This window comes from Histoplasma capsulatum, assembly GCF_000150115.1.
Source record: "Histoplasma capsulatum G186AR genomic scaffold supercont2.3, whole genome shotgun sequence".
Lineage (NCBI taxonomy): Eukaryota > Fungi > Ascomycota > Eurotiomycetes > Onygenales > Ajellomycetaceae > Histoplasma > Histoplasma capsulatum.
In genome coordinates, this window is record NW_025544803.1 from 1,828,583 (window position 1) to 1,855,883 (window position 27,301).

Sequence of the window (27,301 nt, forward strand, 5' to 3'; positions counted from 1 at the left end):
TACGAGAGTGGACAGATTTGGCAAAAGTGCCTTAGGTATTACTGGCACTTGGGGACTCAGTATCAAGTACCCAATTCTTACACTTAAATCATGAGCTAGATACTTGGCCGTTTTACACACATACTTTCTACGTATGTTCTTTCTCATCTCTTCTATAGAATGAGTTGAGAGTGTCCCGAAATTCTGCAATTCTGCAGGCAAGGGTTTGCCTTGTTTCCTTGTGGGCACCTCCACCTATCTGTCCCTGAGAGCTAGTAGTAGCTGCTTGGTATGGGGATACGGAAATGCTAGTTAATGTTTCTATACCTATGAATCTATAGGCATATCCAGGTATAGCGCATCTACACTTACGCTGCGTATGTACTACTGTTTCCCACATCCTGTTTCCCAATGCAGGAATGACCCGATAGCCTCTCCAGTTGTGGTTTCCTCAACCCTGCTGTTTACGGGTCGCCATCGTTCAACCTCGTGTATCTGATGCATTACGTTCTTTTGTCTCTTAACTTTCTGCAACAGTTTCCAGTTGCACCCGCTTGTTCTCTTCTATTCCCTCTATCCCCCCAGGTTATTCACCAAAGTTTCACGTCTGGATATCTTGAATTCATTGCCTCCATCATGAACTCCATGGGAGGAAGCATGGAGGAAGATCGCCAGGGGCAGTCTTTTGGTGAATCCTCCGTATCAGAGCCCGCTGCCGTGTCTCTGATTCCAGCTTCCAATCAAGAATCTCACAGCTTCAAACGATGGATAAGGAGCATGCGGAAAAGGAGGACTCCAAACTACGATGCTCCTCCACGCTATGTTGTGGGGTGGCCGGACGATGAGAGCAAAGACGAGAGTTATAGGATGTTCCCAACGCTTTACCAAAGCCAGCCAGATCGTTCGTCCACTGCATCCTCGTCAAATCTCCACACCGTCAAAACCGCCAGTGTGGGAAGCCTAAGCATGCTGACCCGGCCGCGGACGAATACCCAAACAAGCACCCAGCGAAGCGCGTGCCACAGCAGTGCTTTTTCTGGGTCGGATGCAAGGGTGTCCATGGAGAGCGGCAGGCTGACATCCACGCTGTCCCTAGATGAAGGTGCATGGAACCGTGCTGTCCAAAGACGGCAGGTAATACGAGAGATATTGGAGACAGAGATCACCTATCTTGCGGGGCTAAAGGCGCTGGTAGAAGTAAATTGACTTCACGTTAACCCTTACTTTATTACTTCTCTTGGAATACTGACGCGTTAAAAAGGTTCTGACCACCCTAGGAATCACCGAAACAGCACTGCAGCGGAGCACGCTCGATCTGATCAGCTTACACGAGGATCTTATGGCTAAGTTGGAGGGCACGATGCCTAGGTCAGACAGGGTCATAACCCCGATATGGATGACTGCGCGACGGCATATTAAGTTTGGCAACATGGATGCTGGCCTGACGAGAGCAAATCGAAAGTCAGTGACGACGAGAAAGCTTCGTGAACCTATCGATTCCCGGATTAAATCCTCCAAATCTGTGGCAGCAGAACCAAATGAGGCTGCTGCGGTCGCTAAGATAATGCAATCAATGGTAAAATTTACGCCTGTTATTCTGTTTGACTACTCCCTTTTGTATCAAAGACTAACCCACTATCTTCTGCTATAGCTTCCGAAATTTAAAGTTTACGAGGACTACGGCGTCAAATACCAACTCGTAACCAAGGAGATAGACTTGTTGCGCAAATCAATAACGAGTTGGCAAGATTTCGATCATGGGATTGAGGCTCTTTTGAAAAATGTGGCTTCCACTAATACCCGTGAAGCCATATCTAACCAATGTTTCACACTTGGTGATCTTCTGATGAAAGTGAGTGCTGATTCTTAATTTATTGTGGGCGTTGCTGAAGGATGCTGCTAACGATCACATGTCACAGCCGATCCAACGGGTTTGCAAATATCAGCTATTCCTTGCTGAGCTCCTCAAAAACACGCCTGTTGCCGATTGCCCTTCCTCACACTCTATAATTGAAGTAGCCTTACAACAGACGCTGTCAGTATCACGGGACATAAATCGTGCTACTGGGGATCCGGTAGCTAAGGACCGGATTCGGAAAACCATGCTCCTAGGCGAGAAGCTCGAATTTGCGAGGAAGGTATGGATCCAGTTTTGACCAGTTGTAATAAATGCCTGTTTTCACGGGTTAATTTGTTTTATGAACTAGGGTGATCGTAGTGTTCTCCACGATTTTGGACCTATTAAAGTGTGTGGAGCTCTTCATGTTACATATCAAGCCAAAGACAGCGTAACCGGCGAATACATGCTGTGTTGCCTATTTAGCAAGTATTTGCTGCTCGCAGCCCCATGCGAAGACAATCGAAAATTCAATGCCGTTGCAGTAATTCTCGTTCAGGGAGCTAGTGTAGAGCCTGCGGATAATTGCATAGGTTAGTAATGGCATTTTACATTCTAGTAAATCCCCAGAAAATATGCTAACTAATAGATATCAGGTCTCCACTGTTTATATGCCCCTTTCTCCTGGAAATTGGTCTTCGAGATCCGGAAGCAAACTTTTGAAATACTATTGACCGGATGTTCTGAAAGAGAAGCCTCTAGCTGGAAAGATCACCTTCTGAGACAGTCACTAGCGGAGATTCCCAATTCTTTGGATGAAAATATTATTACGCAGAAATACTCCACAACCCAACTGGCTATGAAGCCAATTGGCGCAATTGTTTTTGCTGGACAAGTCCATGACCTTACCCGTCGCTCATCAATCCACGGATCTCTGTTTACTACGCCTTCGCACACAGATTGTGTCCGTCTTCTCATTAAAGGAACCCAAGCTGTACCCCATGAGAACTATATAAGGCCATCCACTCTGGGAAGATCCCAATCCCTACAATTAGCCCGTCAGTCCATTGTTCTTTGCCCCAAGAGGCAGGACAGGATTCGCATGGAAAAAGCGCTCTATGATGTTTGGACGTGTGATGTTCTTCCATACCCTGGTATGCCAGCTTGGAGGGGAGAGCACCTGATACGCTCATCGGCAGAATCATTTATTAGACGGCTGAGTTCGCGACGGCCATTCACCAGGCGATCCAGCAGCCTCACGACGACAATCACAGCTAAGTCTATTGAGCGTACCGCCACGTATAAGGAAGAGAACTCCATCGACGACTACATAGGACCTATTGAAACCTTTTCATCCTGGACGAATTCTATCAAGACCCAGGAGATTGTTCATGAGGAAGCAAAGGATGATTTCGACCGCCGTTTGTTTGGGGGTGTCGATCCACACCAACGGAAAGGATCATCAAGGGGGCGGGGAGAAAAGAAAGAGGCGAGTAGTCCCTCCGGGAATGAACGTAACAAGCCATCACTCAGGAAGAGATGGAGCGTTTCAATTTTCAAGGGAAACACCCCAGTTCTACCTAGCATTGCCTGTTGATTCTGCATGGTGTGTAAGTAATACAGTATTCCTATACAGCACATAGTTTTGGGGAGCATCTTAGGGTAGTCTAAAGGGAAGAAATTGGTTGGAGCTATTATGACGTACCAGGCCATTTGAATGCAGTGTCACTCAATAACATCGCCTGCATTGGAAGCCGGGGTGGAGCCGATGACGTCGTTGACTGGATGGATGACAGTGACATCACTAAGATGTTCTCAGAAACCTCGCTTTCAAAAGGAGAACCTACAAATCGGAGTAGATGTGTTCTAGTACGTATACATATTAATGTTTTTCTTCCCCCCAGGTAACATAAGGAGAAAAGTATCAAGTTCTGATCTTGCTCTCCAACTCTTATACATATATCTATACCTGCCTTGCCACATCACTGTTTCTCTGTCCCTTGATAAACCTTCGGAGAAAACAAGGGAAAGTTCCTCTTGTTATTGGGAAAGCAAGGAATTCCCTCTGAACTGAACTCTATATAACTAGCTCAGTGGGCGCCCCAAAGAATCCCTGCTGCTCTCTATATTTTGAGAACAATTTCATCCTCTGCTTCATCTATATTCATAATCTGCCTTTATCCTACGACCCACCTATTCGAATAAGGGCGAATGAAACAATTCTCCTTTCCTACCCCCTTCGAACACAACAGAATCAAATCAAAAAAGAAAATCAAAATAATCATGGCTCGCGGAAACGTCGGTATCTACAAAGTCTTCTACAAAGGCAACACGGACGACTTCCTCGTCTTCATCGACGACGTCGCGATGGTGAAGAAATGGAAAAAGGATCATTCGATCCCATTGGCACAGGTCGTGAGTGGGTTCCAGGTCTTCATTACGCATCGGTATGATGTTTGCCATCCCCTCTCTACCCTCACATTCCCTTTCTCTTCTATTTGGCTTCATATATTATGGGGATATGTGACTTGTTGACACCTTTCGTTTATATTTTTGTTTCAATAGACAAGGTGCCCAGGGTATTCATGACACGGCAAGCAATGCCATACTAGATTCTGAGTTCGGGACGGAGGATACGGTTGCATGCATCAAGAAGATTTTAGAAATGGGTGAGGTACAGGAGACAGAGGTAAGATTTATACATACATATACAACCCTATTTATATGTTTTTTCCTTGTCTTCTTTCTATTTTCCTTTTGAGAGGGTGCGGGTACCCATCATCTATCATGGTCGTGAATGAAAGGGGAGAAGTACACAAAACGTAATTAAGAAAATCTAACGTGTGGGATTAACGAACAAAATTATAGGCTCCCCAACGTTACGGGACTAAGAATGAGTCCATGGGTCCGAGGGTTAACCATTGAACTCCTTGGGAAGGGGGATGATTTGTTGACAATCCCTTGCCGCTTAACCTGGATGAAGGAGAAGGAGGGTCCTTGTCGTCTCCGAGGCGAAATCGGAATATAGGAAAGGGAAATGAATGGAGCAAATGGCTAACGGTTTGTCATCATTATCGTCATTATTATTATTATTTCGGTTGCTATATTGCGTCTGTGTGACGTGGTATGATGGCTTATTTATGTATTTTTTTTATATATTTGTTCTCTGAGTTGTGAAGTGTCGTCTGTAAATAAATAAATGTGAATAAAAATTCATACTTTGAAGAAATGGACGCACGAAGCAGGAGGAGGGGCACCTGGGCCCTCCTCTTCCCTCCCTATGATGGATTTTACATCTATTTGTCTCGCAGTGATGATGATGCTGGGTATGTTGCATATACAATACATCCTGCATATTTATAATTCGACGGTTTTATATAACTAAAGACTATATTACTCTTACCAGTATTACTAGAATTGCGCTCCTTGATCGAGATGTAGTTAGTACGCTTCTTTGTGGTATTGTCTGGAGGTCAGTGGGATTTGAACATGAAGCATCAGTCCATTGATGGTTTGTTAAGCTTCTCAAGGGCATGCTATGCCACACTATAAAGCAGAGACCTATGTGCTGTGCAGCTCGTCATTGCAACCCTCATGATAGGCAGTAGTAGCCAAGAGGTTAGCTATATCACAAAGCCGCTAGAATGTGGACATAGCTATGGTGTCAAGAACCAAAGGAAAAAGCGAAATGAGGGCAGCTAGGACGGAAAAGATGATGAAGATGAAGAATGATATTCAAAAGCTAAATTTAATACGATAAACTAAATTTGAAAGGTCCCAATATTCTCCAAGTTTAGGGATTGCTCACATGGTGGTTGAGCAGGGCTTAGGGACATGATGGATGGGCATTCGGTTTCTCCCCATAAGTCCTCACTGAACCACGCATTCGAGCAATTAGTGTCGACTTCCTCCACTTAGGGTTTCCTGGATCTTTTCACCAATCATGTCTCCAACTTTACCCATTACCTTATCAGCGATGGTTTCTATGTCAAATGAATAATTAGTATGCAACTTGTAGAAATGAATGGATAGTCATGAGATAAAAAGTTGGGTGGGTACCGAGTGATTTCGTTAACCTCCTTGAACCCTGTTAAATCAGAACTCACCCTTCTGACCATACTCCCCAGAGTCGCTCCTATCTCCATACTTATTCGAGGACTTCGACCCGTATTTGTCCTCATCATCGCCATCACGCCCGCTGGAACCATATGAAGTCTTGTGTCGATCAGAAGAACCATAAGAATCACCATCATCACGACGGCTGGTGTTAGACCCATAGGTGGTAGTATTGTCATCACCACGGCTCGTCGAGCCATAAGTCGAGCTCTTGTTTCGATCGGAGGAACCGTAGGAATCATCCTCATCGCGCCGGTTGTTGCTGGACCCGTACGAGGAGTCATTTCTATTCTGGTTATCAGAGCCATATGAATCACTCCCTCTTCCAGTATTTCTAGAGGATCCGTAGGAATCATTGTCGTCCCTCTTACTGCTGCCGTAGCTGTCATTATTGGTTCCAGAGGAACCATAGGAGCTCTTGTTTCTATCGGAAGAGCCGTAGGAATCGCTTCCCCCCGTACGAGTGGACGAACCATAGGTATCATCGCGGTTGCTGGATCCATAGCTGTCGTTGCCACTGCCTGTGCGACCAGAGGAGCCATAAGACCTCTCATTATCACGCTCGCTCGACCCGAATGAGTCAGAGCCTCCAGTACGGCCGGAAGAGCCATAGGAGTCATTTTTGTCACGATTGCTGGAGCCATATGAATCGTTGTCACGTTTGGTGTTGCTACTGTCGTCCCGAGATCCGTAGGAACCAGTTACGCCAGAACGGCCTGATGACCCGTAGGAATTATCATCGTCCCTGCGGTTGGAGGAGCCATAACTATCCTCATCACGACGGGATGTAGACTGGCTGATGTTAGTAATGTTGTCATATCGCTATCAGGGAAGCATCAAATGGAACTGGAATGGGCTGGCCAGCAAGGGAGATGAGATTGTGATCTTACTCCGTCGTAGCCGCTGCTTCCACGAGCCTGCACGTATTATAAGAAAATTGGACTGCGGGGAGCTCAACGGCAGTAAAATATGTCACTCACATAGCTGTCACTACTGTCGTTGTAAGACATTTTCAAAGAGTAGAGGGCAAAATAGAACGTAGAAGTGAAATAACTGAGGTGATAATTGGAAACAATGGAAGAGTAGATTTCCACTTTGTATGCTAGAGGATGTAACTACTGAAGGAACATTGACAAGACACAGACGGAGCCGATGCAGAAGCGTGGCTGAAGCAGATATTTATCTTTTCAGCAACATAACATACTTCTCATGGGAGAGAGGGGTAAATCCTCGACACGCAACGTTACGGAATATCACGCCCACAATTGTCGCCACCAGGTAGCAAGCGGCTGGCGTTCAGAGAGGGAATTATTCGGCATGACTAGCTGAATACCGCTAGCATTATTTCCAGCTGCAGCAATTTTCTGGTTCATAGATAATCACGACAGCTGGGAATATGCAAGACGAAGCCCACGTTCTCCAGTCCTGCTTGATAGCGGGGTCTGAATGGCTCCAGTCTGTGGTCAAGCTAGCGAAGTCAATAGCTGGAAAAGCATATCAGCGATGCCCCGCTTGATTAAGGATCCAATTGAGAGACTCGATCTCAATCACGCTGGGGCAGACCCCGCTAGGATCAAGGTCTAGCCCACAGAACAAGAGGGTTTCTCAAAACAAGAAAAGATCACACCCTTGCAAGTGCCATTGGATTTTCCGGTAAAATGCGGGAGACAGATCGAATGGGTTGTTCGCCGAAAAGTAGCTGTGGCGGAAAATTCGTTATACTTCGAAGCGAAGCGATTGTTTACTCGATACTCGGCGTTGAGGTGGAGGTTTTGATATCGAGTTCTCAGCCACCATCGCGGAGCTAAATTGTGGCAGTGCAAGCTCACCAGCCTCAACAAGCCACCTCACCTCGGGGGAATTTTCATCCCCCAATTTTGTGACTTCAGCACGAGCGAGTGAGATAGAACTGGACAAACGAACAGTCCAGTTTGATTGGTCGTTGAGATCTCTCTCCCGTGTCTCGTCCATGAGTCGATGAGTGCGAGAGTACGCGAGACCTCAGTGATGCGGTCTGTACCAGCATTCCCATGGGTTCTATCAGGGTATCCATGCCTTACCATTGAGGAAAGATTGGCGCTCACTTTGTTAAGTCCCAAATAATATCCGAAAACTTCCCTCAAATCAGTGAAGGACCATGTATTGTATAGGACACGGTAGTCCTCTCTTATAGGGAGAGAATGGGCAAATCAAATATAAGGTGCTTTGCAGCCCTAAACTCCTCATCAATAGAAGTCAGAAAACTCATTTTCAAAACAATTTGCAATGTTCCAGTTTCAACCCCATCTAGTCAGTTGAAAAGGTGGTCATGGTTCACCAAAATTACGGGATCAATAAGTTAGGAACTTCTCTGCTTTCCTCAAACGGTTCATGGGAATCTGATTTTGATATGGATCCCAAAATTCATTAGCTTCAGGGGACCATTCGTCGGGGGTTCAGGGGTCTTGTTGAAAATAGTGCGGAAAATTGGAGCTTTCCGCTCTTCCAGATCAACCATTGTCTTTTGACGAAGCAACTCGAATGAAATTGAAACTTTGTCTGGGTTCAATTTCTGAAGTGCCCAGGACTACATGTCGCCGGAAGCATGAGGTGCTATTTGGACAGTCAATGTACTGTACTATCCATACCACTGGCGATTACAGCTTCTGGACTACAGGGAAATCGAGAGAATAAAGGTGGGATTCAACGTGAGATATCCGTCTCCGTGACTCTTTCGCAAGTATATCCTCATCCAATTCACATGACAGCAGGGTTATCCAAGGATCTTATCAATCAGAGAATAGGGAATATGCTGCCTGGAGATCTAGAATTTCAAATATGGTAAGTGTCAATGTCGATACTTCGTTCCCTCTTAGGAAATCTCGTATTGGCTCCAAGAAGCATTGTCGGATTAAGTTTTTTTCTTACAGGGACTGCAGAATTAGCAGGTAGAAATGGATGTTATTTTTTCCAAAAAGAAGTTGAAGAGCGGGGTTCGAAAAAAATTAGAATTATAAAGTGAAAAGGAGGGGGGGGGAGATAGTAGCATCATATCGATGCCACTCAGAGTTGTGTCCTGTCTACATCCACCGAAACCATGGTGGATTTGGAATATCAACCTCAGCCTTTGCTCTTGGGAAATGAGACCGGTGTTCCTAATGGCAGTTCTTGTAGATTCATATGTTAAAGCTTTTCCTCAAACAATTAAAGCTCCCCAATAGAATAGAAATACGTGTCAGAATGTTGGCAAAATGAAAGTGATAAGTTGAATATTAGTATTCTGTGCTAATTGCTTTGTGGTATTTATTCCTTTTTAGAATTCAGGATTGTAAACGGCCATTATGCGAATCATATGTATATCGTAAAATTTTATATCTAGTTACATCGCTAGACAGCATCATTAGAAGAAGAGTATTTGTGTATGCGTGTAAATTCAACAAAAGTATGTACAGTACATTTCCTCTCTACGTTAATCTCGATATGCTGAGAAAGGGAAATAGATGGAGGAGACGAAAACTGACTGATGGTTACATACATCTGTGGTTTTGAAAATAATTCTGACAAAAGCTTTAGAAATCATACATGACCACACAACTTTCTTCAGGGAAAGCTCGAGACGGGGAGTAATGAATAGAAAGAAAATTGGAAAATTCAAATAATACATGATGATCGCGACTTGAGAGCCACATATGAAAAGGTCGAACATCAGCTCCAATAGATATGAAAGGGAATAAATAGTCGCAGTCCTAAGCCAGCGCCTACATCTTAGGAAGTTTTTGAGATCGAGTAGATAAACGGGAAGCCAGCAACAAAGGGAAGGAAACAATAGAGGTAGATGGTATCATAAGGGATGGATAGATACTAGTATATGTGAAAGTATAATGAAAAAGGAGACAGCGCTTTGCAAAACAATAAGACTTTGGAGATAAGATATTCCTAAAGACAACACAGAAACAATTCATGAATATAAACAGATCCTGCATTTGGAAAAATCCAGTTGGCGACTATTTGCCTATTTAAGAAGAAAACCACGGACCAAGTAACAGACAACTAAACTGGCAAAATTAAGTAGATCAGAAATGCTCCTTCCAGAACTTAAACCGGACCTCATTAGTTGCACAGTCGTTAGCGGCCTTCTTGATCAGTTTAGCTGCCGGATTCGGACCACAAAAGTAGACACCGACATCCGTCCGCAATGAAGCGTCTAATCCAGACATATAAGTTTGATCAAGCAGGCTGTTCCGCAGAGCTGTGAAGAACCTCAAAAAGTCCGGGCGGCCGAATTTTGTGCCTGTCCGCAATTCTGTGAGTGGATCTATGTCTTGACCAACGGAGTTGAGATAGATGTTTGCAGCGGTATCCTGGTCAAAACGTTGTGTGAGATAGGTGTGGATACGGAGGAACTCTTGGCCATCGCTGGCCTCTGCCGCCGATTGTGCTTCCAGTGAGGAAAGGAGGGCATGGAACCACTCGAAGGAACTGGTGTCCTTGCAGACCCAGATGAATTCAACACGACGCAAGCGTCTTGGAGGATTGGGAGACGCTCTAAGATGCCATATATTTTTGAGAATTGATGCCCATGGGGTGACGCCAATACCTGTTCCGATAAGAATAGCGATTTCATTGTTGAAGACGTCTTCTGCTGGAGCTCCGTAAGGTCCATCAATTCGAATGCTCGGCATGGTTTGACCATTCTGCATGGCGATTTCGTACATGCCCAGGGGGTCAAGACCATCAATGTCCTTTGCTTGTTGCGGACCACAACCTAGACGGTTACCCAACTGCTTTGTCCAATCTCCCACCTGCCTTACGTGAATGCTAACGTAAGGGTCAAATGGACATGACGTGATTGTGAATGGATGCCATTGTGCTCTTGAGACATCTGGAACATTGATGAACAGCCACTGGCCTGCTTTGTAGGTAAAACTGGGCTTATAAAATTGGATTTCCATAGCATCTGTTGTAAAAAGGCTAGGTTATTAAACTTCCAAGACAAAGTTACTCAAACGCATTCACATACCGTAAGGATGTCTGACGACTTTCGTAATCTCTGTAGGTTTCGCTGCGCGAATTTCCCGGTACAGCCGCTCAAAGAGGTAAATGCCCCCGCCCCAGAGCTCCCATCTCCAACCCTCATAGCCAATACAGTGAGTCCAAAACTCCTTCCCGGCAAGTGGTGAAATTGGATCAACTGTATCTCGAACGAAGCAACCTGTAGCATGTGTATAAAGCGCCAACATAAATGGAATAAACAGATGGTGGGTATACCAGAAAGTCTCGAAAGCCTGTTGTCGGATGCGATGATGCGCGGTTGTGTACATTAACAGCATGCAAAGCAGCATGATATGGCCTGTGATTCCACCTGCCTGAGTGTAATGAATCTGAATAGCAGTTTCGGGACGAACTTGAGACTTCTCGACGTTGAAAAAGCTGTAGAATCTGTTAGTCACGTTGCGTCCATCGGGAAAGGTAAAGTTATAAATACATACTTCACGTAATGAGCAGTTGTATGCACAATTGCGAAGAAAAGTAATGAATATGCGACCTGGCGGTGGAACCACTGGGATTCATCTAAAGGAACCCAGCGAATTTTCGGTCGCACCCATCTCAACAGTGTCCGGCACATGGGCAACAGAATCAGGGCTCCATCAATCGAGAGCACCAAACCAGCACCACGAGAAATCCACACTGAAAATCCCAGAGAGTTCAGGGGTGCCAGCCGAGGGTCAGCCGCCTGTTTCCACCTGTTTTAATCGGTCAGAAGAAAGCACCCGTAGAAACCCAGAGTATCGACAGTGTGATTTACTTACCATCCAAAGGCAAACATGCCTATATGCAATCCATGGAAAAAAAAGTAAAAGACAATTTTCGAGCCGCTGAAATTCGATTTCCACCATGCCGAATTCATGGTTGCGAAACGGTTGTGGAATTTCGTATATAAACGACGAGGAATTTATCGTAGGAAATGCAGCAAAATACAAGCTGTTAAGGCTGCAAAAGATAGGAAAAGCCAGGTATTAAGGAGGATTAGCAATAAACAGGAGGAATGACGGCCAGCGATCCCCGAGAAAAGAATAAAGCTCAGGCCGGAGCCAGAACAGTGACGTCCAAGAAAGGAATCCGAGCCTCAACGAAAACGACAACAGGTAGACAAGAAAACCGAACAAAATTCCCCAAAGGAGGGGGAAACGAAGAGAGGAAGATATCTGAGGAAGTCTAACAGTCTTAACGATCACCTCTTGAAGTAGGTCTCGCCTGAATCCAGTGGTACCGAAATATTAAACTATAATATCACGGACCATTATCTCACTTAACGAGCGGCCCCCTCGCCTGGAACCGTTTTGAACAATCCCAGACCGATACGTCTATTCACTCCTGTTTCTCCTGTACCGAGTTGTTCAGACCTTTGTCCAATCCGGCTTGTTGCGCTATCCATGTATCCACACTGAAAATGGGCTTGATACAAGCTGGGTATGTCAATATCTAAAAAATTTCTTTAGCCCCCCCCTCTCCCGCCCATTTCTACCTTTTCCGTTAATCAAATTATGGCGAAAAGGTTAATTGAGTAAGAGATTGCTGTAGCCGATGTCTGATCTCACGCGCTGGTGAAGTTGTAACCGTGCAATGTCGCAAATCGGGGGATGATGGACAGGAATAGTGGCTCGTTGGGGAAAAACTAAGGAGATCGGAATCAGAAATCGAAGGTATTCGACGATAGTGCGGTTTGAAAAGTGTTGGAGATGTAGTCGATAGCGTCGCAGGATGCAATGTGGTTTATGCGCGGTCAAAAAAGATGGTGGATTATGGTTCCCCGAGGTTCTGAAGCACGGATGAGACATCCACAAGCGCCAGAGACCGTGAAAGTCGAGCCAGACGTTCTTTTATTCCGACTCGAGAAACAGAGCCTTGCACCAATCTTTTTAGCTATAACGCGCTATATTATTATTCTGGTCTGTTACCCTTGTGGTTGGCCGTGGTGGTGCAGTTCTCAAGGTGAGATGTCGTTCGTGATGAGGCTCTTTCGTTGAATACCCAAAGCTGGTATCAAATAAATATCGAAGTGTGAAGATTCTGCGAAAACCCACAGCTGTGTCCGGTGCGACAATCGAATCCAGACCTTAACAATGCTCCAACGATATCAGCAAGGAATTCTCTGTGCAGGTAGTGGCCGCCTGTAAACTGCACTATGGAGTCTGGCAGCATAGGATGTTGATCCAAAAACGTTAGAAATATTGCCGTAAATGAGGTGTGTTCATCAACTGAGCAAAAATTAATATGTATTTTCTATGGCCTTTACCAAGTTGGCTTAATATGATGGTGTCGTTAATCCGTAGGTATATCTACGAATGAATGTGAACTATTTTGCCAGCAAGGGCATATCAGTGCAGGACGGCTCTTTGCCCTGCATCGAATGGCTCTCTCGCGATCATATTCTGTTGGAGATGCGCTACTCTTTAGCGAGACCTTTGGGGCCCAGGCAAGCAAATAGCCTGAGGGTTGCCAGTTCTGATGTGTATCCTGCATTCATGACTGGTCCTTCCTTGACACCAAGCCTCGAAATCTTGCTGCCTCCACCAACAGTTTCAGATGCAAACTTCTCAGAGGATGCGGTAAACCTGCCGACATTCTCCCTGGCTCTTGCTATTATTAGCCTTAAGGTGCCAGAGCCAATGTCCGAGAGAAAGCCGACGATGCGCTAGCTTTAAGAAATCCACCCAAGAGGGACGGTCCCTCGTGGGCTGGGAGGGAGTGATGGCGGCAATGCGGAAGGGTCTACCCTTCCTATCCTTTAGAGTGATTGGTACGGAGTACGCTAAACCAATTTCTTTTTACCAAGAGTTGACTTGTGTGCGATAACTAGAGACAAACGTCATCCAACACAATTCTAACCCACAAGACCAATGATTGCTGGCCGAATGAAGCTGGGAGACTAATTACGCCAACTGCGGGGGAGCCCACTGAGCACTGAACAGTCTGAACTTAGTACGAAAGTGCGAAAAGGAATCCAGGGTGCCAAGATGCTGGTTTGAGTTGCTCATGCAGTCTTTAGTCTGGTAGCCCCTGTGAGCTTTCAAAACCGGCCTATCATGAGCATTCTGCAAGCGCTCAATGACATTTGTCCCACTTTGGATTTTGGTAATTCCTGTTACTTGAACCAGTTGACAAGGGAGGGCCGCAACGTCCATCTTGGAACATTTGCGTAGCACCTTCAACAACCCGTCGGAAAAAAAAAACCATCTGAGATGGTTGCTTTGCTTGGTCTATTTTTAGCATTTTCCCCTTGAAGGCCGAATGGCACGGCTTCATTATGCAAGCCACTCATGAGTTTACTGTTCTGGAAATCTCAAAAGGGAGGTGAATAGACACCCCGAGCTCTTGCGGATTGTCTCACAGACAGGGGATTCGATCCAGACGACGCTTTCAAAGGATCACAGAAATAAAATATCTCCAGCTCTCAGTCACAGTATCATCATACATCGGCTCCATTTTACGATGGTAGCCGATGATCGAGAGCACCTAGAGTATGGCCAAGGTGGAGCATGTATTTCGTCATGATGCGCAACCAAAATTGGATGGCAAGCAAAACTCCTGGTGAAATTTTCTCCTCTTGAGCAAGGAGGTCATTTTGCGGTCAGATTGTCGGAGGTTGGCGATGCTTGAGAAAGTTTCTGGCTAAGTTAGGAGATTAAGTTTAAGTGGGCGGGATGAACCAACGAACATGAAAATAAGTGTTGTCAGTCACACTTGGATTAACTTTCCGGAGCTTCTGAAAAAGGCTCTCCTCATGGCTTGTCCTCTCGCTATCGAAATCTTGATCGCTTTGATATCTCACTTCTGCTCATTAAATCACTAGCATCTGACCCCTGGGTTTATGGTCGCTGTGGCTTATTATATCACCGACAACATGGGATTCAATGCCACGAAGCTCAATGAGTTCCAAACCTTGGTCCTTGAATTTACTCCACGTTGATTGGGTCCAAAATTCCACCAAATAGAAGCGGGAGAACTGCACAGCTTTATGCGTGATGATGCATGTCTGGGCGGGCTTCGTGCAGCGATGGTTCATATTATTTTCACCTCTTCCGAGAGCAACAAGGATGCAGCAGTTCCCAAAGTCAGTGCGCACACCCTGGTGGGCCAAGGATCGGCTGGGCCACCCGCTGGCTCTCGTCTGATGCTCAGCCAGGCTAAGAGGCAAGGGGTGACCGCCGGCCTCTTCATTGGTCTTTGCAGGCTCGTGTCTCGTCAGAGTATCACCAGGTATCACAGACCCCTCTCTGCTTCATTATTCGTTCCACCATCAAAGAGCTTTGCCCATAGGATCGCCAATGATGCCTGACCTGTCGCATCCGTTTTCGCAGGCGAATCCTTTGGTCAAGCCTAACTGCGCTAGCCTTCGTGAGGGGAAGCACGAAACGGCCACATATTGGGCGATGATGAGGTCAAACATAAAATCACTTCAAAAGGTACACGTTAGTGGTGTGATTGAATCATTTCAAAGGCGATTTTTCCTACCAGTTACATGAATTAATGTATCTTGATTTCCGAGCTCGCTTCAAGCCCCTCTCGCAAAGCAAGCGCCACGAAAAAACCGTGGGAGCGAATCGCATGGTCGGGGGGTTTTTGAGAGGGGTGTGTCTTCCTGACCCAGCGCTTCCAACGCTCGGCACATATCCGCCCTCATATTCAGCAAACGATCCCGCCCTTTTGAGTGCACATATTCTACATACAGACAAACGTTGACCACGATACATAACAATAACTAATAATAATAATAATTCAAAATCATCATCCATTATTCACTCCTATCCTCAAATAGTAGAAAGCTTTTATGTATGTACCTCCCGTTGCCCTCGATCCCGCCCTTTCATCTCAACCGTAGCAGAACGCTAATATGCACATCCAGACTCTGTAACACCTCTCAAACACTCCCCGTTGGAAAAATACCTATACAATTCCTTCATGCGCATTCGAGACCGTGCAAGTATCGCATAACTATAGGCTTCCCGCAGCCACTGTCGCAACGCAAAACAAACCGAGCACTAGACCGAAAGAAAAGTCAATTCTCCGCTCTGAAAAGCTGCTGTAACTGAAGCAAAACCCCTCGCTGCCGGCTCTGCCGCCAAAGCACAGCAACCAAGTTTCTGGGGGGATTATTATTATTCCTACATTATCCGCCGAAGCGCCCTGTTTACCTCATGTCTCGTCGGTAGTCTTGAGGGAAACAGCATCGCTGAGCGACAGCTATTTTACCTCGATTGATTCTCGTTAGGAAGATTCCGAACCCAGAAGTCTTATATACATCCGTCTTTCGCTGGTCGAAAGGAGTCGCTTTGCAGTTTTTGCCCGGCCCAATTTGTATAAATTTGAAGCCGTTCAAGAAAGTGGAGGGATACACTTCTGATTTTTTGCTTCTGAAACCAGGGAAGCAAATAATTCAAGAAAAAAAAAAGGACAAGACGGAGTAGGACATTCTAAGGATGGGAAAGCTGATCAAGAACCATTGGGCTCGCCTTATCATCCTGACAGCAGCAACACGTAGGTGTTCATCCTGGCTCCGGCAGCCTTGAAAAATTTCATTTTCATCCCATATTCCAGTGCTGATCACGGTTGTTCTTATTATCTAGTCCAATGCGCCGCGGGAGTCCACGGTTTCTTCTGGCCCAAAATATTTTGGGACTTCCTGACAAAGAACCTCGATGGAGCCGTAAAGCCAGTTCCTGTCCTGCAGATTCTCAATGTGTTGTTCGGAATCCTATCTCTAGCCTGGGAATGGCCGTTGAAACCCCTCGCTGGAACTGCGATACATCGCAGCATTGAAATACGATTGTTGGTATTTCCTATCAGTACGCTATGCGCAATATTGCTATATCAGGGAACCAATTCCGCACTTTATTACCTGATTGGAATGATCGTGTATTTTTGGGCATATAGTGAGGGAGAGGTGAGCGATTTCATATCCATAATACTCCCTATTTCAGCTTGCTATCATATGCGTGTTTGCTAACTTGATTGACGCTTTAGGTTGTCTGCCCTGAGCCATGGACATTGCCCAGGAGAGTGAAACCTGGCCAGCCCAAAGTGTAACAAAAAATAATTCACACAAGGAAAAATTGGCACTTTGGTTTATTCGATTGCACCACCCTTGTCGTGGATTTTCGACCTGGATGCCCTTGGATATAAGCTGGCAAGTTAGTGGAAATGATGAAAATTTCGTTCCGTGAAAAGCTTCCCTTCTTGTATATCCCATTTATCCAATTTTAGGCCTATACCCCTTTGCCATACCCGTATATAGATCCTCTTCCGCCCTGCCTCATTGGCATAACGTACATGTGTATTTTTCATGTTTTTTACGTGGTGTATTTTCAAGCATAAATAGCGTTGGATTTAGGTTCTTTGTGTTTTTTTCCACTACTTTTTCAAACTCGAGCCTCCCTTGACTAAATTTTGGTGATCTCGCGGAGTTTCAAGCTGGACATCATCTGGTCTATGTGATGAGGACTATCTAGGGCGGCTTTCCTTGTACAATACAACGATTATGCTCCACATCTCACTCAAAAATTGAAGAGGGGCCAATTATCTGGCCCACTCATTTAGTAATACTTGATGGCGTTGGAGCGACTGAAGAAAAGGAAATGGACCTGTATATAATTTTACCAACAACAGATAGGTCTTCCACTAACAGGACCTTGTAAATGGGTTATAGAAAAATGGACACTTGTATTCAAGAGTGTTCGTCATTCTGCCCAGCGTTCGCTCAAGTCAGCCAGCTCAGCGTGCATCTCTCCATGTCCAGCGACGGCAAGGTCATGAACCAGATATGGAAATAAACAATATGGGAAAGACTGACACTCCCTTAGCATCGCGACCCCCAGTGGTCAGATTAGAATCAGACGCTCCTCTTAGATCCAACAGACATCTTGAGCTTTCCAATCGCATTTCGGGATGAAATTCATGGAATGAATACCACTCTTCAGGAGCGAATTTGTGACTGAGAATGAGGCAGTATCTCAGCAAATCAATGTGCTATTTCCTATGTCCCGGAGCTCTTAGGAATGCTGCGGTTAACAGGATCAGTTCTTCGACGATAGCGGACCCCCAACAAAGGGCCGGTACGTGTGGCCTTCAATTGACATTGAATTGAGAAGAGAGTGCAGAAGTGCTAGTAGAAGCATCAAGCTGGACTCTCCTCATGCTCAATGCGGGGGACCCTATCAGAACCCCGAAGCACATCTTCAAATAAAATGGGCTCCTTCCACTGGCATTCGGCCCTTTGGCGTGTTCGTAAGTTTATTCTCCTAGAGAACCATCGAAATCATGCTCGTTGTGAACCATGATAAAATGCAGCTTATTAGCCTCCTCTATGGGGAAGGGTTCCACATAGTCAATAGACTACGATGAATATGACGTCAAATCCTCATGAAGCACCATCGGTGCTTCGGTCCATTCCCAGCATCATACGAAGAGATTGCAGACCAGGGAAGGCTTGCGGTTCTTACATGGATGATGCAGAATATCCCTAGTGAGGCACTGAAGCATTTCCATCTTACAATCAGTATAGAGATATGCCAGGAAGATAAAGAGTTTGTGCTGAGGGCAACGAAGCTTTGATCCAAGAGATACGCCGACCACTCGTCAGCTCTTGGAGGATAAATGGTTTTGTCAACCTTCAGGTCCAAGATTCCGCTTATAGGACTTGAGCTGAAATCTCTAATTAAGGGCCAAGCCGACTGATACTAGCCAGCATCTGATAGTTATCTGAATAAGGGCGACGAAAACTTCCTTCGCTGAGTTACGTGTTTCGGTTGAGCTGCATCCTCTTCCCATCCCTACCAACACCCTCAAGGGCCTGGCCGATCACAGACCGCGAAATAAACACATCGTTGCTTGGCTGCTCATTTGAGGGCTCGGATAGCAGAGGTGTCTGAGAAATTTCCTTCGTTCCTGGAGGAACCAAGTCTTAAGAGCAAAGAGATCTTTGCTCTACATTGGTGATACTGTCGATAAGAATTTTTATTCAAGGTTTTGTTAGTGATAGGCGACTGAGAGACTGTTCGAGGAACGAACAAAAGTAAGCTCTTTGACGGGTTTGTAAATTCGAGAACTATCAAGCAGTTAGCGGGAGCCTATCCAGCTCTCCAGATACATATTGTGGCGGACGTAAAGCTTGCGAAAACAGAATTTTCTGCCACCCCCTGAAAAGTAGTAGCAAAACACCACAAAAATAACCAAAATATCCACATATCTCTAGAATCATTCAAATATCATCCAATTCATTCAAATACACACCTTTATCATCAAATACACACCTTTATCATCAAATCTGCCAATATGCCCCCCCAGCTCAGTGAATTTACCACCAATGAGATCATACACCTTCTAAACAATGGTTATATGCCTGCTCAGATTGCACGGACCATTGAGTGCCATCTGACCACTGTATATCAAATCCAACAAAATATTCACTGCTTTGAAACTGCTAGAAGTCCTCATTCAACATAGAGTGTAAAGCCAAAGATCACACCAGATATCTTGTCAGATTTGAAGGATTTTTTTGAGACATATCCAACTGCATATCACAATGAGGCTGTCTGCTTTGTGAAGGATGAATTTAATGTTGATATCCACTCTCAATTGATATCTAGATTGTTGAAGAAACTGAATTTGACACAGAAAAAGATGATTAATTATTGCAATTGTCACTTATAGAACCTGCTAATTCATCAGTTCTATTTGATATAGGTTGAACCCATGGCCACTCAATGTGACAAAGAACTTTGAGCTGAATGGCATATTCAAGTTACTCAGTATCAACCTGATCAACTTATATTTTTAGATGAGAGTGCTGCAAATGAATATACTGCAGATCAACAATATGAATGATCAAGTAGAGGATTCTCTTGTCACATTAGAAGGCTCTGTAAACAATTTCACAGATGGTCAATCTTATCTGCAATAAATGTCAATGAATATCTTGATTATGATATATATCAGAGGTTCTATAATACAGAGAGGTTCAATGAGTTTGTACATGTCCAGATACTGCTCAAATGTCAATGAGGTTATCACTACCTAGTGATGAATAATTGCTCTTCTCATCATTCACAAGCACTGTGAGATCTCTGCAGAGAAGCTGACATTGAACTTTTATTCTTATCCTCATATTCTCCTGATTATAATTCTATAGAGGAGTCATTTCACACATTGAAAGAATGGATTAGAAGATATAGATGTCAGTTAGAGAATCAGTTTGATGAAGATTTTGAAGCCTTCTTGCATCATGCAGTTGAGAACTTCATGGAAGAAGAAGATGCAAGAGGATATTTCAGATCTGCTCATATAGAATAGTATTGTAAAATCTAGAAAGATTCAGATTGCAATTCAATTATGATGATATATAATATCTAAGTTTCAAATTCAGAAGTAGAAGCAGTATGAGGTCTGCTGTCATCACTATAAACAGCAGATAAAGACAATTTAATCTCCTTCAACCATGACTGTCAGATAGAACTCTTTAACCCATCTCTTATTATCAAGAATATACCCATTTCAATATTCAACTGAACCATCTGCTTATTTGTCATTGTCTGTATATAATTCAGTTCAAATTCTTCATTCTGAATAATACTCTTTGCAGTTAAAAGAGCTTCTGCTCTTTGAGATCTCTCTGTCATCAATCAGTTGAAGAACTCATCAATAAACAGATCTGCATGTTCATCAAACTGAGGGATTGGACTACTTCAAATAGAAGGCAGGTTTGAATTCAACAGCAGATTTGGATTTGACAGTAGATTTGAATTCAACAGCAGATTTGGATTCAACAGCAGGTTTGAATTTGACAGCAGGTTTGAATTCAACAGCAGATTTGAATTCAATGACAAGTTTGAATTCAGTTCTCCCATGCCTCCCATTCCTTCCATCATATATTTCATCACCATCACATTGATTATCTCACTTGAAGACACAATATTAGATGAAGAAGGAGTTAAGAGAGGGAAGATAACTGCTGACATCTGAGATGTCTGTATAGAAGGGTTAGAAGTAGAGATAGATTCACTTTTTCATTTCTTCTTCTTCTTTCTATCCATTAATCTTTTTGTCATCTTTCTTGACAGATTTTTAACTGTTGTATATCCACATTCAACATCATCTATCCAACTGACAATCTCACTACTCAGAAGTTGAATATAAGTATCATCAAAAACCATCCAACAAGTGCTCTGCTCAAAGTTATGACAATTCATCTTTTGACAACATCAGTAAGCAGTTATCTCACACCCAATCCACAAAGAATCACACTCATTTGACCATCAATTTCAAGTCTTCTTCAGCTGCTGGCTAGTGGCTGTGGATCTTGTACATGTAGGCAGCAGCTTTTTGTCATCAGATATTTCATGAATTTGAGGGGATTTGACAGGATGATAGAGAGAGGATTTGGCAGATGATGAGATTACTTCTTCTTTGACATCTAATGCTCTTTTTGATGTCAATATCTGAGTTGTTAATTATGAATTCAACACTCCAATGAAAGCTGCAGAACTGCATATTACAGAGGTGTTTGAGAATAGAGTTGAGATATCAAGAAGATTAAAAGAGATGGTAATCTCAATGCTAAATCCACTCATCTTCTTCTTATATAACTTCTTCAAAAGAGTGATAATCTCTCTTCAATCTGTCTCCTTCTCAAGGGTGATTTTGATTGAAGATTCACATTTATTTGATGAGATGACTGCTATACAATTTGCAACTTCTATCTCCTTGCAGTTCTGCTTCATAACATACTCTTCAGCTATTCTTTTTGCAGTATATTGAATACAATAGAAGCTGACAGTCATATCATTTATTGTGACATTCCATAACTTGATCTTTATAGACTCCTTTATCCCATTGATAATCACCCATTCATACAGCCTGAATGAGATCTCAGACTCAGAAGTAGATGTTTGCAGAAATTGAGAATCTTCTGACTGTGTCTCCTCCTCCTCCTCCTCCTCCTCCTTCTCATCATCAGTTGGATTCTTGTCATTATTCAGAACATCTGAAACAGATGGTTTGGACAGATGAAGATGCAGAGTAGTTGGAGTCCTTTTACAAGCTTGTGAGGCAGTAGAATGGTGGGTGTTGCAGGGCATATTGGCAGATTTGATGATAAAGGTGCATATTTGATGATAAAGGTGCGTATTTGAATGAATTGGATGATATTTGAATGATTCTAGAGATACATGGATATTTTGGTTATTTTTGCGGTGTTTTGCTACTACTTTTCAGGGGGTGGCAGAAAATTCTGTTTTCGCAAGCTTTACGTCCGCCACAATACAAACAGGCAACTCTCGAGATGGTCTTGGCAGGATTTTAATGTGTACTTAAACTTTGCATTTTTAACCTCATCGCCAATTGGGTTTTCCAGCATGGATGACAAGTTATCTCTTCTCAGATATTCTTACAGTAAATTCTGATCAAAGTTTGAGAGTGTTGGTGAGACAAGAGTGCACACACCGCAATGCCTTCCATTAACGAGGATAATAGACTCGATGGTGGCTGTTCCCTCCCGTCTCCTTCATTTAAGGGGAATCTCAATCGCTTCATCTATGACTCTCCGCCTAATGGGAGCCTCGTCGTGCAGCAGACGCAAAGTGAAGAAGCGGGGCGCTCTCTGAAGCGAAAATTCTCCAACAACGATGTTGTGGAGGTGGATATAGCAGTGTCTCGAGAAGTAACGCGAATCACCCGCTCTGTCTCCCGTGCTGGCATAGGTCTCCTTACGGCCCCGTTGGGGCTCGGGAAAAGTCGATCTGAACCGTCCTCCCCATCCCGTAGGAACCCCAGTCGCCAAACACCAAGGGCCAGTGCCAACTCCAGCAGAGTCTCCCTCACATCCGCCGCTAATTTCCGCTCTCCCGCCCGTCCAATATGCAACCTCCGTGACACCATCCCTCACAACCTCGTCCTCCTCTTCATAGGTGTAAACCCAGGTATCATGACAGGGCAAACGGGCCACGTCTATGCGCATCCTTCAAACCTCTATTGGAAACTACTTCATTCCTCTGGCATAACCGATTACCGCCATCCTCCTTCCGATACGTACCAACTCCCGGAGCTGTATAGCGTCGGCAATACGAACATTGTTGAGAGACCCACCAGGGATGCTAGCCAGCTATCCAGGAAAGAGATGGATGACGGTGTGCCGGTGCTCGAGAGGAAAATCAGAGAGAAGAGGCCAGAGGCTGTTTGTCTTGTTGGCAAGAGTATTTGGGAGGCGGTATGGAGGGTTCGCAGGGGAAGGGCGATCAAGAAAGAGGAGTTCAGGTACGGATGGCAGGATGAGGGGGATAGGATGGGGAGGACGAAGGAGTGGAAGGGGGCTAGGGTATTTGTAGCTACGACGACTAGTGGGTTGGCGGCTGGAATGACGATGGCGGAGAAGCAGGCTGTGTGGAGTGAGCTGGGCGAGTGGGTAAAGAGGCGGAGGGAGGAGAGGGAGAAGGCTGGTATTCCCAAGGTTACGGTTGTGAAGGATGGATAGTAAGTAAAGGGGTTGGGTGGCTCTTGCTTGCTCACTTGGAAACATGTTCTGTGATATGTATTTATAGATATAGTGCAGCCCGTTTGGTAAACACATTTTACAATGACTTTATCAAACGGAGGAGATTCCCCGTTCAACGTCATTTTGGGCTCGTGCCGTGCAAATAGCATACTGTGCCACGTAGCAAATTCAGAAACACCATTAGTTCAATTTCTATTTACACCTCATGTCCCTTGAACTATTTTAACTATTATACATGTCTTCTACCTCCGTTTGCTTCACTATGTCTTCTCCACATTATGATGGTCCCTCATCACTACTACTCAGATCTTCAGGCATATGAATAGGGAGATCCCTAGTGAAATCAAGTTCCCCCCTCCCTTTGCCCCAGTCATTAAACCATTCTTCCAAATCCACGTGAATTCTCAACTCCTTCTCAACAAGTACATTCCACACCTTTCTCAGCTCATCCTGTCCCATCAGCTCCCGTAACCCACGTTCTCGAAATGCAAGCAATACCAACTCCTTCGCCCATGGGCAAGAACGTATCGCGCGGTAAAATACCTCTCTCGCACGCCCCCACTGTGATAGCGTAAGTTCGAAAAGAATGTACAGTTTCCAGGTAGAAGCGCTAGATTGTCCTGATGGACTGGTGACTGCTGATTCGAAAACTGCACGGGCAGAATGGACAGTCGACCCCGATGAGACACCTCGGTGGAGTTCGGTGAAAATAGAAAAGAGATGGGGGATTAGCGTCGAGCTTGTCGAAAAGCAGGTTTGTAAAAATTTGTCGTTTCCGTTACATGTTTTCGGGGTTGTATATTGACGCAGGACGGAGCGGACGCGGTCATCAATCCGGAAACGAGATTCATTCCAAGCAAAGAGACTGAGGAATAAGGTGTTTTGCGGGAAGTGAGATATGCTATCTGTTATTTCCGACCGAAGGAGGACTGGTTTGTATATCCTGCTTGATGTGGCGTGGTGATACAGAAGTTTCGCTTTCGCCTGCAAGAGGAGTTCTCCAAATAATGTGTTTTCTAACCGATGTGCGACAAGGCGGGAATGACCAGTTGCGTAGACATTTATAGCAGCGTCAATGTCGAGGTTCCTAGTCAAATAGACCAACAACCCGAGGCACTCGACAGCGCTAACGAACACGTTAGGCTTCCGCGAGGTGAGGCCATGCTCCTGGGTTTCAGTGAGGTACTGCGCAGAGTGTCAGTAGTTTTCGGAAAATGTTGTTATGGACGCTTACCATCTGAGCCTTGAGGAATTCGGCAGGTCTGATAGATGTAGAGGATTTCGAATCATCGGCTAAGGTGGTTGAATTTATGGTGCCAGTGGGGATCGCGAGTAACAATCGAACTGTCTTGTCATTTTTAAGGTCGGTAAGAATCTCCCAGGCCCAAGTTCGCCATAACAGTATGCTGTCTACTTTATCCTCCTTCTTCAAACTGTCGCTCATCGATAAGGCTGTGGTCCAAACATGCTCTGCCGCTGTTATCCGGCCGCTGCGAATTTCCATCAGAGCATAAGCATTATATAGTCTCAGGCTTGATGAACGTTTCTTAAGAAGGTTCTTCGCATATTTTTTTGCGTCACTGGCATTTGAAATAAATTCAAGCGCAACAGTGAACTCTGCAAGATCATCCCGCTCGGGAAACCGATTCACCAAGTGTCGTAGTGTTCTCCTCACCCACTCGCCGTCAAGAGGGCTGTGACCATTCAAATATGTGATTTTCCAAACTCGAAGCTCCGAGAACCAAGTTCCATTATCAAATAATGTGTCTGAACTGTTTGCAAAGGTGGGTAGAGGGAAGGTGTTCAGTTGGCTGTGAATAGGATCTTGTGGCCCATGAACCACATCTGAGAACCACGTTGGCGACTGGCTATCAAAATCATCGAGCAGATTGTTGCGAACAAATGGATCTCTGCGCCATTGATTTAGAACATCTTCATTCCCAGATGATGCTAGTGGAGGGAGACCACAGAAAATCATGAAAGCGCCAATTAGTAAATCGGGAACATCTGAATATGAAATAAGAAAATCAGTGATATCCGAAGACAATATCACTCGATATGGATCGTCCTCTTCGACATCGTCCGAGGTGCGAGCTGGAAGACGCGAATAGCGCATTTTGCATCGTTCAGATTGCTCCCAGGATTCAAATATTGATTTTTGATCTATTTCCCAACTTGGGCCATTTGATTTGGGATTAGGAGATACATTTTCCCCGCCGCCCCAGCCTTTTGCCCCAATTTCCCCGATCCTCGGTATTTCGCTATCCCAAAATTCACAAAAGGCAGGTAATGCAGCCTTAACATCTCTCGATATATCAAGTGACGCGGGGTGGTAGAAATTGAACTCTAAAGCTGCTTGCCACAGGCCAACGGCATGCTCCACATATCCTGCCTCTCGCATGAAGCAACTTAGGCGGAGCATAAGGTATATGCTGATCACATTGAGTTCTGAGCTGCTTTTGCGCGATGCGTTGAGCTTCAAGCAGTCTATGAAAATTGATCGGCATTGCTCATATGTAAAATTAAAAAAACGAGTTTGTTGAAAGTCCAAATATTTAATCCAAAGATTGATGTAATCCGGGTTCTCTTTTAGAATGCCCTTCCATTTGTTTGAGAGTGTTTTGGTGTCGTATAATGTTGTCGCTTCCTCCATCATACCAAGCAGGAGACGATCCCGGTGAGCTTTAGGAGGCAATTTACTTAGTGCTTTTTCGTACATTGATATTTTGATATCCGCAACACTCCTCTTCTCTGCTGTAGTGAGTCTGCGTTGTCCGTTACTCGTGGCGATTCCAACCAACGAGCCCTGATGCTCAATGAGTTGCAACCAGCTTTCAATGTCATCCGGGCGTTCTGTGACCCTTCTGGATAGTTCGGCATTGCGGCGGCGGGCACTTTCATCATCAGAAGCTATATCTGAGTCTGAAGCTATGACCGCACCTCCGGAAAGTTCCTTAGGTACTTTAGCCTTTCCTTCGATTGATCTGTAATCAATGGTACTGTCCTCGGGCGTTGATTCCCTGGATATCATTTCCCCATGAAAACTCCTACGTTTTCTAGAACCATCGGAAGCTAATGGCAAGAAATCTTTCTGAGCGTCAATAAACGGATTATTCTCTGGATCCGGCCTTACTCGAAATGTTGTCTCTCTTCTAGGTTGCTTCCGGAGAAAGTCTCTATTCCTTTGACTTGGGCTATCATAGCTAGCAGTATTGTGTCTGATTACCACGGTATTTTCATCCTCATTGTTGCGATCAATCGTGTAACTTGGAGGCAATCCAATAACCCTCCCTGAGCCAGAGCGGAAATATTTTGGAATACTGTAGCGATTTAAACTTCCGTACGCCACATTGTATTTATCACCCTTTTTATCTATGATAAAAAAGTCTTGTTCGTCGAGTTTATCTGGCTTGGGTTTTACCCTTCTGCTATCCCGAGAATGCGGTTCACGGTGGCGATCCAGCTCACCACTCCGCGAATGGGAATAACCCCTAAACCGCGAGTGTCTAGATTCGTGTATATACCGTTCATGTTTTCTGGAAGCTCCTCCTTTTTCGTGTTCAGAGCTGACATCCGCGCTTGCTGTGGATGATGGTGGTCGGAAGCTCGCGAACTTCGGGATTGGCTTCTGTTCCTGAAAATGCATAAGATAGATTGTACCCTATACATGGTCCAATACAAATAATATTTAAAAATTTACGCACCTTTGGATCTCCCAAATCCATATCCGAGAATCGCAGATGGGCGCTTCTCTCATCGTCGCTGGGGAGTTGTGGTCAAGATTGCGGCCGCGTGCAATTGCTGTTTTGGTAAGGTTTGCACTCGGGAAAAATTTCCATTTTCGT

At 44.7% G+C, this 27,301-nt stretch overlaps 9 protein-coding genes across 9 annotated transcripts; 6 read left to right on the forward strand and 3 right to left on the reverse strand.

Moving 5' to 3' along the window:
* Positions 1-615: 615 nt before the first annotated feature.
* Positions 616-3,413, forward strand: HCBG_02770 (uncharacterized protein; the record flags this gene model as incomplete). The annotated part of the gene is made up of 6 exons (XM_045429819.1): positions 616-1,176; positions 1,241-1,555; positions 1,631-1,831; positions 1,899-2,117; positions 2,187-2,409; positions 2,473-3,413. 6 exons carry the CDS (start codon positions 616-618, stop codon positions 3,411-3,413), a joined length of 2,460 nt encoding a protein of 819 aa, XP_045289714.1.
* Positions 3,414-3,790: 377 nt separating this feature from the next.
* HCBG_02771 (uncharacterized protein) lies at positions 3,791-5,032 on the forward strand (the record flags this gene model as incomplete). Its single annotated transcript, XM_045429820.1, has 4 exons — positions 3,791-3,909; positions 4,023-4,263; positions 4,382-4,505; positions 4,685-5,032. The coding sequence occupies 3 exons, from the start codon at positions 4,028-4,030 to the stop codon at positions 4,739-4,741; spliced, it is 417 nt and encodes a 138-aa protein (XP_045289715.1).
* A 498-nt stretch (positions 5,033-5,530) lies between these two features.
* Positions 5,531-7,029, reverse strand: HCBG_02772 (uncharacterized protein; the record flags this gene model as incomplete). Its single annotated transcript, XM_045429821.1, has 4 exons — positions 5,531-5,799; positions 5,923-6,724; positions 6,823-6,849; positions 6,913-7,029. 4 exons carry the CDS (start codon positions 6,940-6,942, stop codon positions 5,711-5,713), a joined length of 948 nt encoding a protein of 315 aa, XP_045289716.1.
* Positions 7,030-9,984: 2,955 nt separating this feature from the next.
* Positions 9,985-11,819, reverse strand: HCBG_02773 (NADPH oxidase; the record flags this gene model as incomplete). Its single annotated transcript, XM_045429822.1, has 4 exons — positions 9,985-10,868; positions 10,932-11,341; positions 11,401-11,655; positions 11,722-11,819. 4 exons carry the CDS (start codon positions 11,817-11,819, stop codon positions 9,985-9,987), a joined length of 1,647 nt encoding a protein of 548 aa, XP_045289717.1.
* An 859-nt stretch (positions 11,820-12,678) lies between these two features.
* On the forward strand, positions 12,679-13,611 carry HCBG_02774 (uncharacterized protein; the record flags this gene model as incomplete). Its single annotated transcript, XM_045429823.1, has 2 exons — positions 12,679-12,861; positions 13,246-13,611. The coding sequence occupies 2 exons, from the start codon at positions 12,679-12,681 to the stop codon at positions 13,609-13,611; spliced, it is 549 nt and encodes a 182-aa protein (XP_045289718.1).
* Positions 13,612-14,930: 1,319 nt separating this feature from the next.
* Positions 14,931-15,251, forward strand: HCBG_02775 (uncharacterized protein; the record flags this gene model as incomplete). Its single annotated transcript, XM_045429824.1, has 1 exon — positions 14,931-15,251. The coding sequence occupies one exon, from the start codon at positions 14,931-14,933 to the stop codon at positions 15,249-15,251; it is 321 nt and encodes a 106-aa protein (XP_045289719.1).
* A 1,141-nt stretch (positions 15,252-16,392) lies between these two features.
* On the forward strand, positions 16,393-16,999 carry HCBG_02776 (uncharacterized protein; the record flags this gene model as incomplete). Its single annotated transcript, XM_045429825.1, has 3 exons — positions 16,393-16,450; positions 16,540-16,856; positions 16,937-16,999. 3 exons carry the CDS (start codon positions 16,393-16,395, stop codon positions 16,997-16,999), a joined length of 438 nt encoding a protein of 145 aa, XP_045289720.1.
* Positions 17,000-22,412: 5,413 nt separating this feature from the next.
* Positions 22,413-23,435, forward strand: HCBG_02777 (uracil DNA glycosylase superfamily protein; the record flags this gene model as incomplete). The annotated part of the gene is made up of 1 exon (XM_045429826.1): positions 22,413-23,435. One exon carries the CDS (start codon positions 22,413-22,415, stop codon positions 23,433-23,435), a length of 1,023 nt encoding a protein of 340 aa, XP_045289721.1.
* Positions 23,436-23,732: 297 nt separating this feature from the next.
* HCBG_02778 (uncharacterized protein) lies at positions 23,733-27,181 on the reverse strand (the record flags this gene model as incomplete). The annotated part of the gene is made up of 3 exons (XM_045429827.1): positions 23,733-24,641; positions 24,691-27,117; positions 27,161-27,181. The coding sequence occupies 3 exons, from the start codon at positions 27,179-27,181 to the stop codon at positions 23,733-23,735; spliced, it is 3,357 nt and encodes a 1,118-aa protein (XP_045289722.1).
* Between the last annotated feature and the right edge of the window lie 120 nt (positions 27,182-27,301).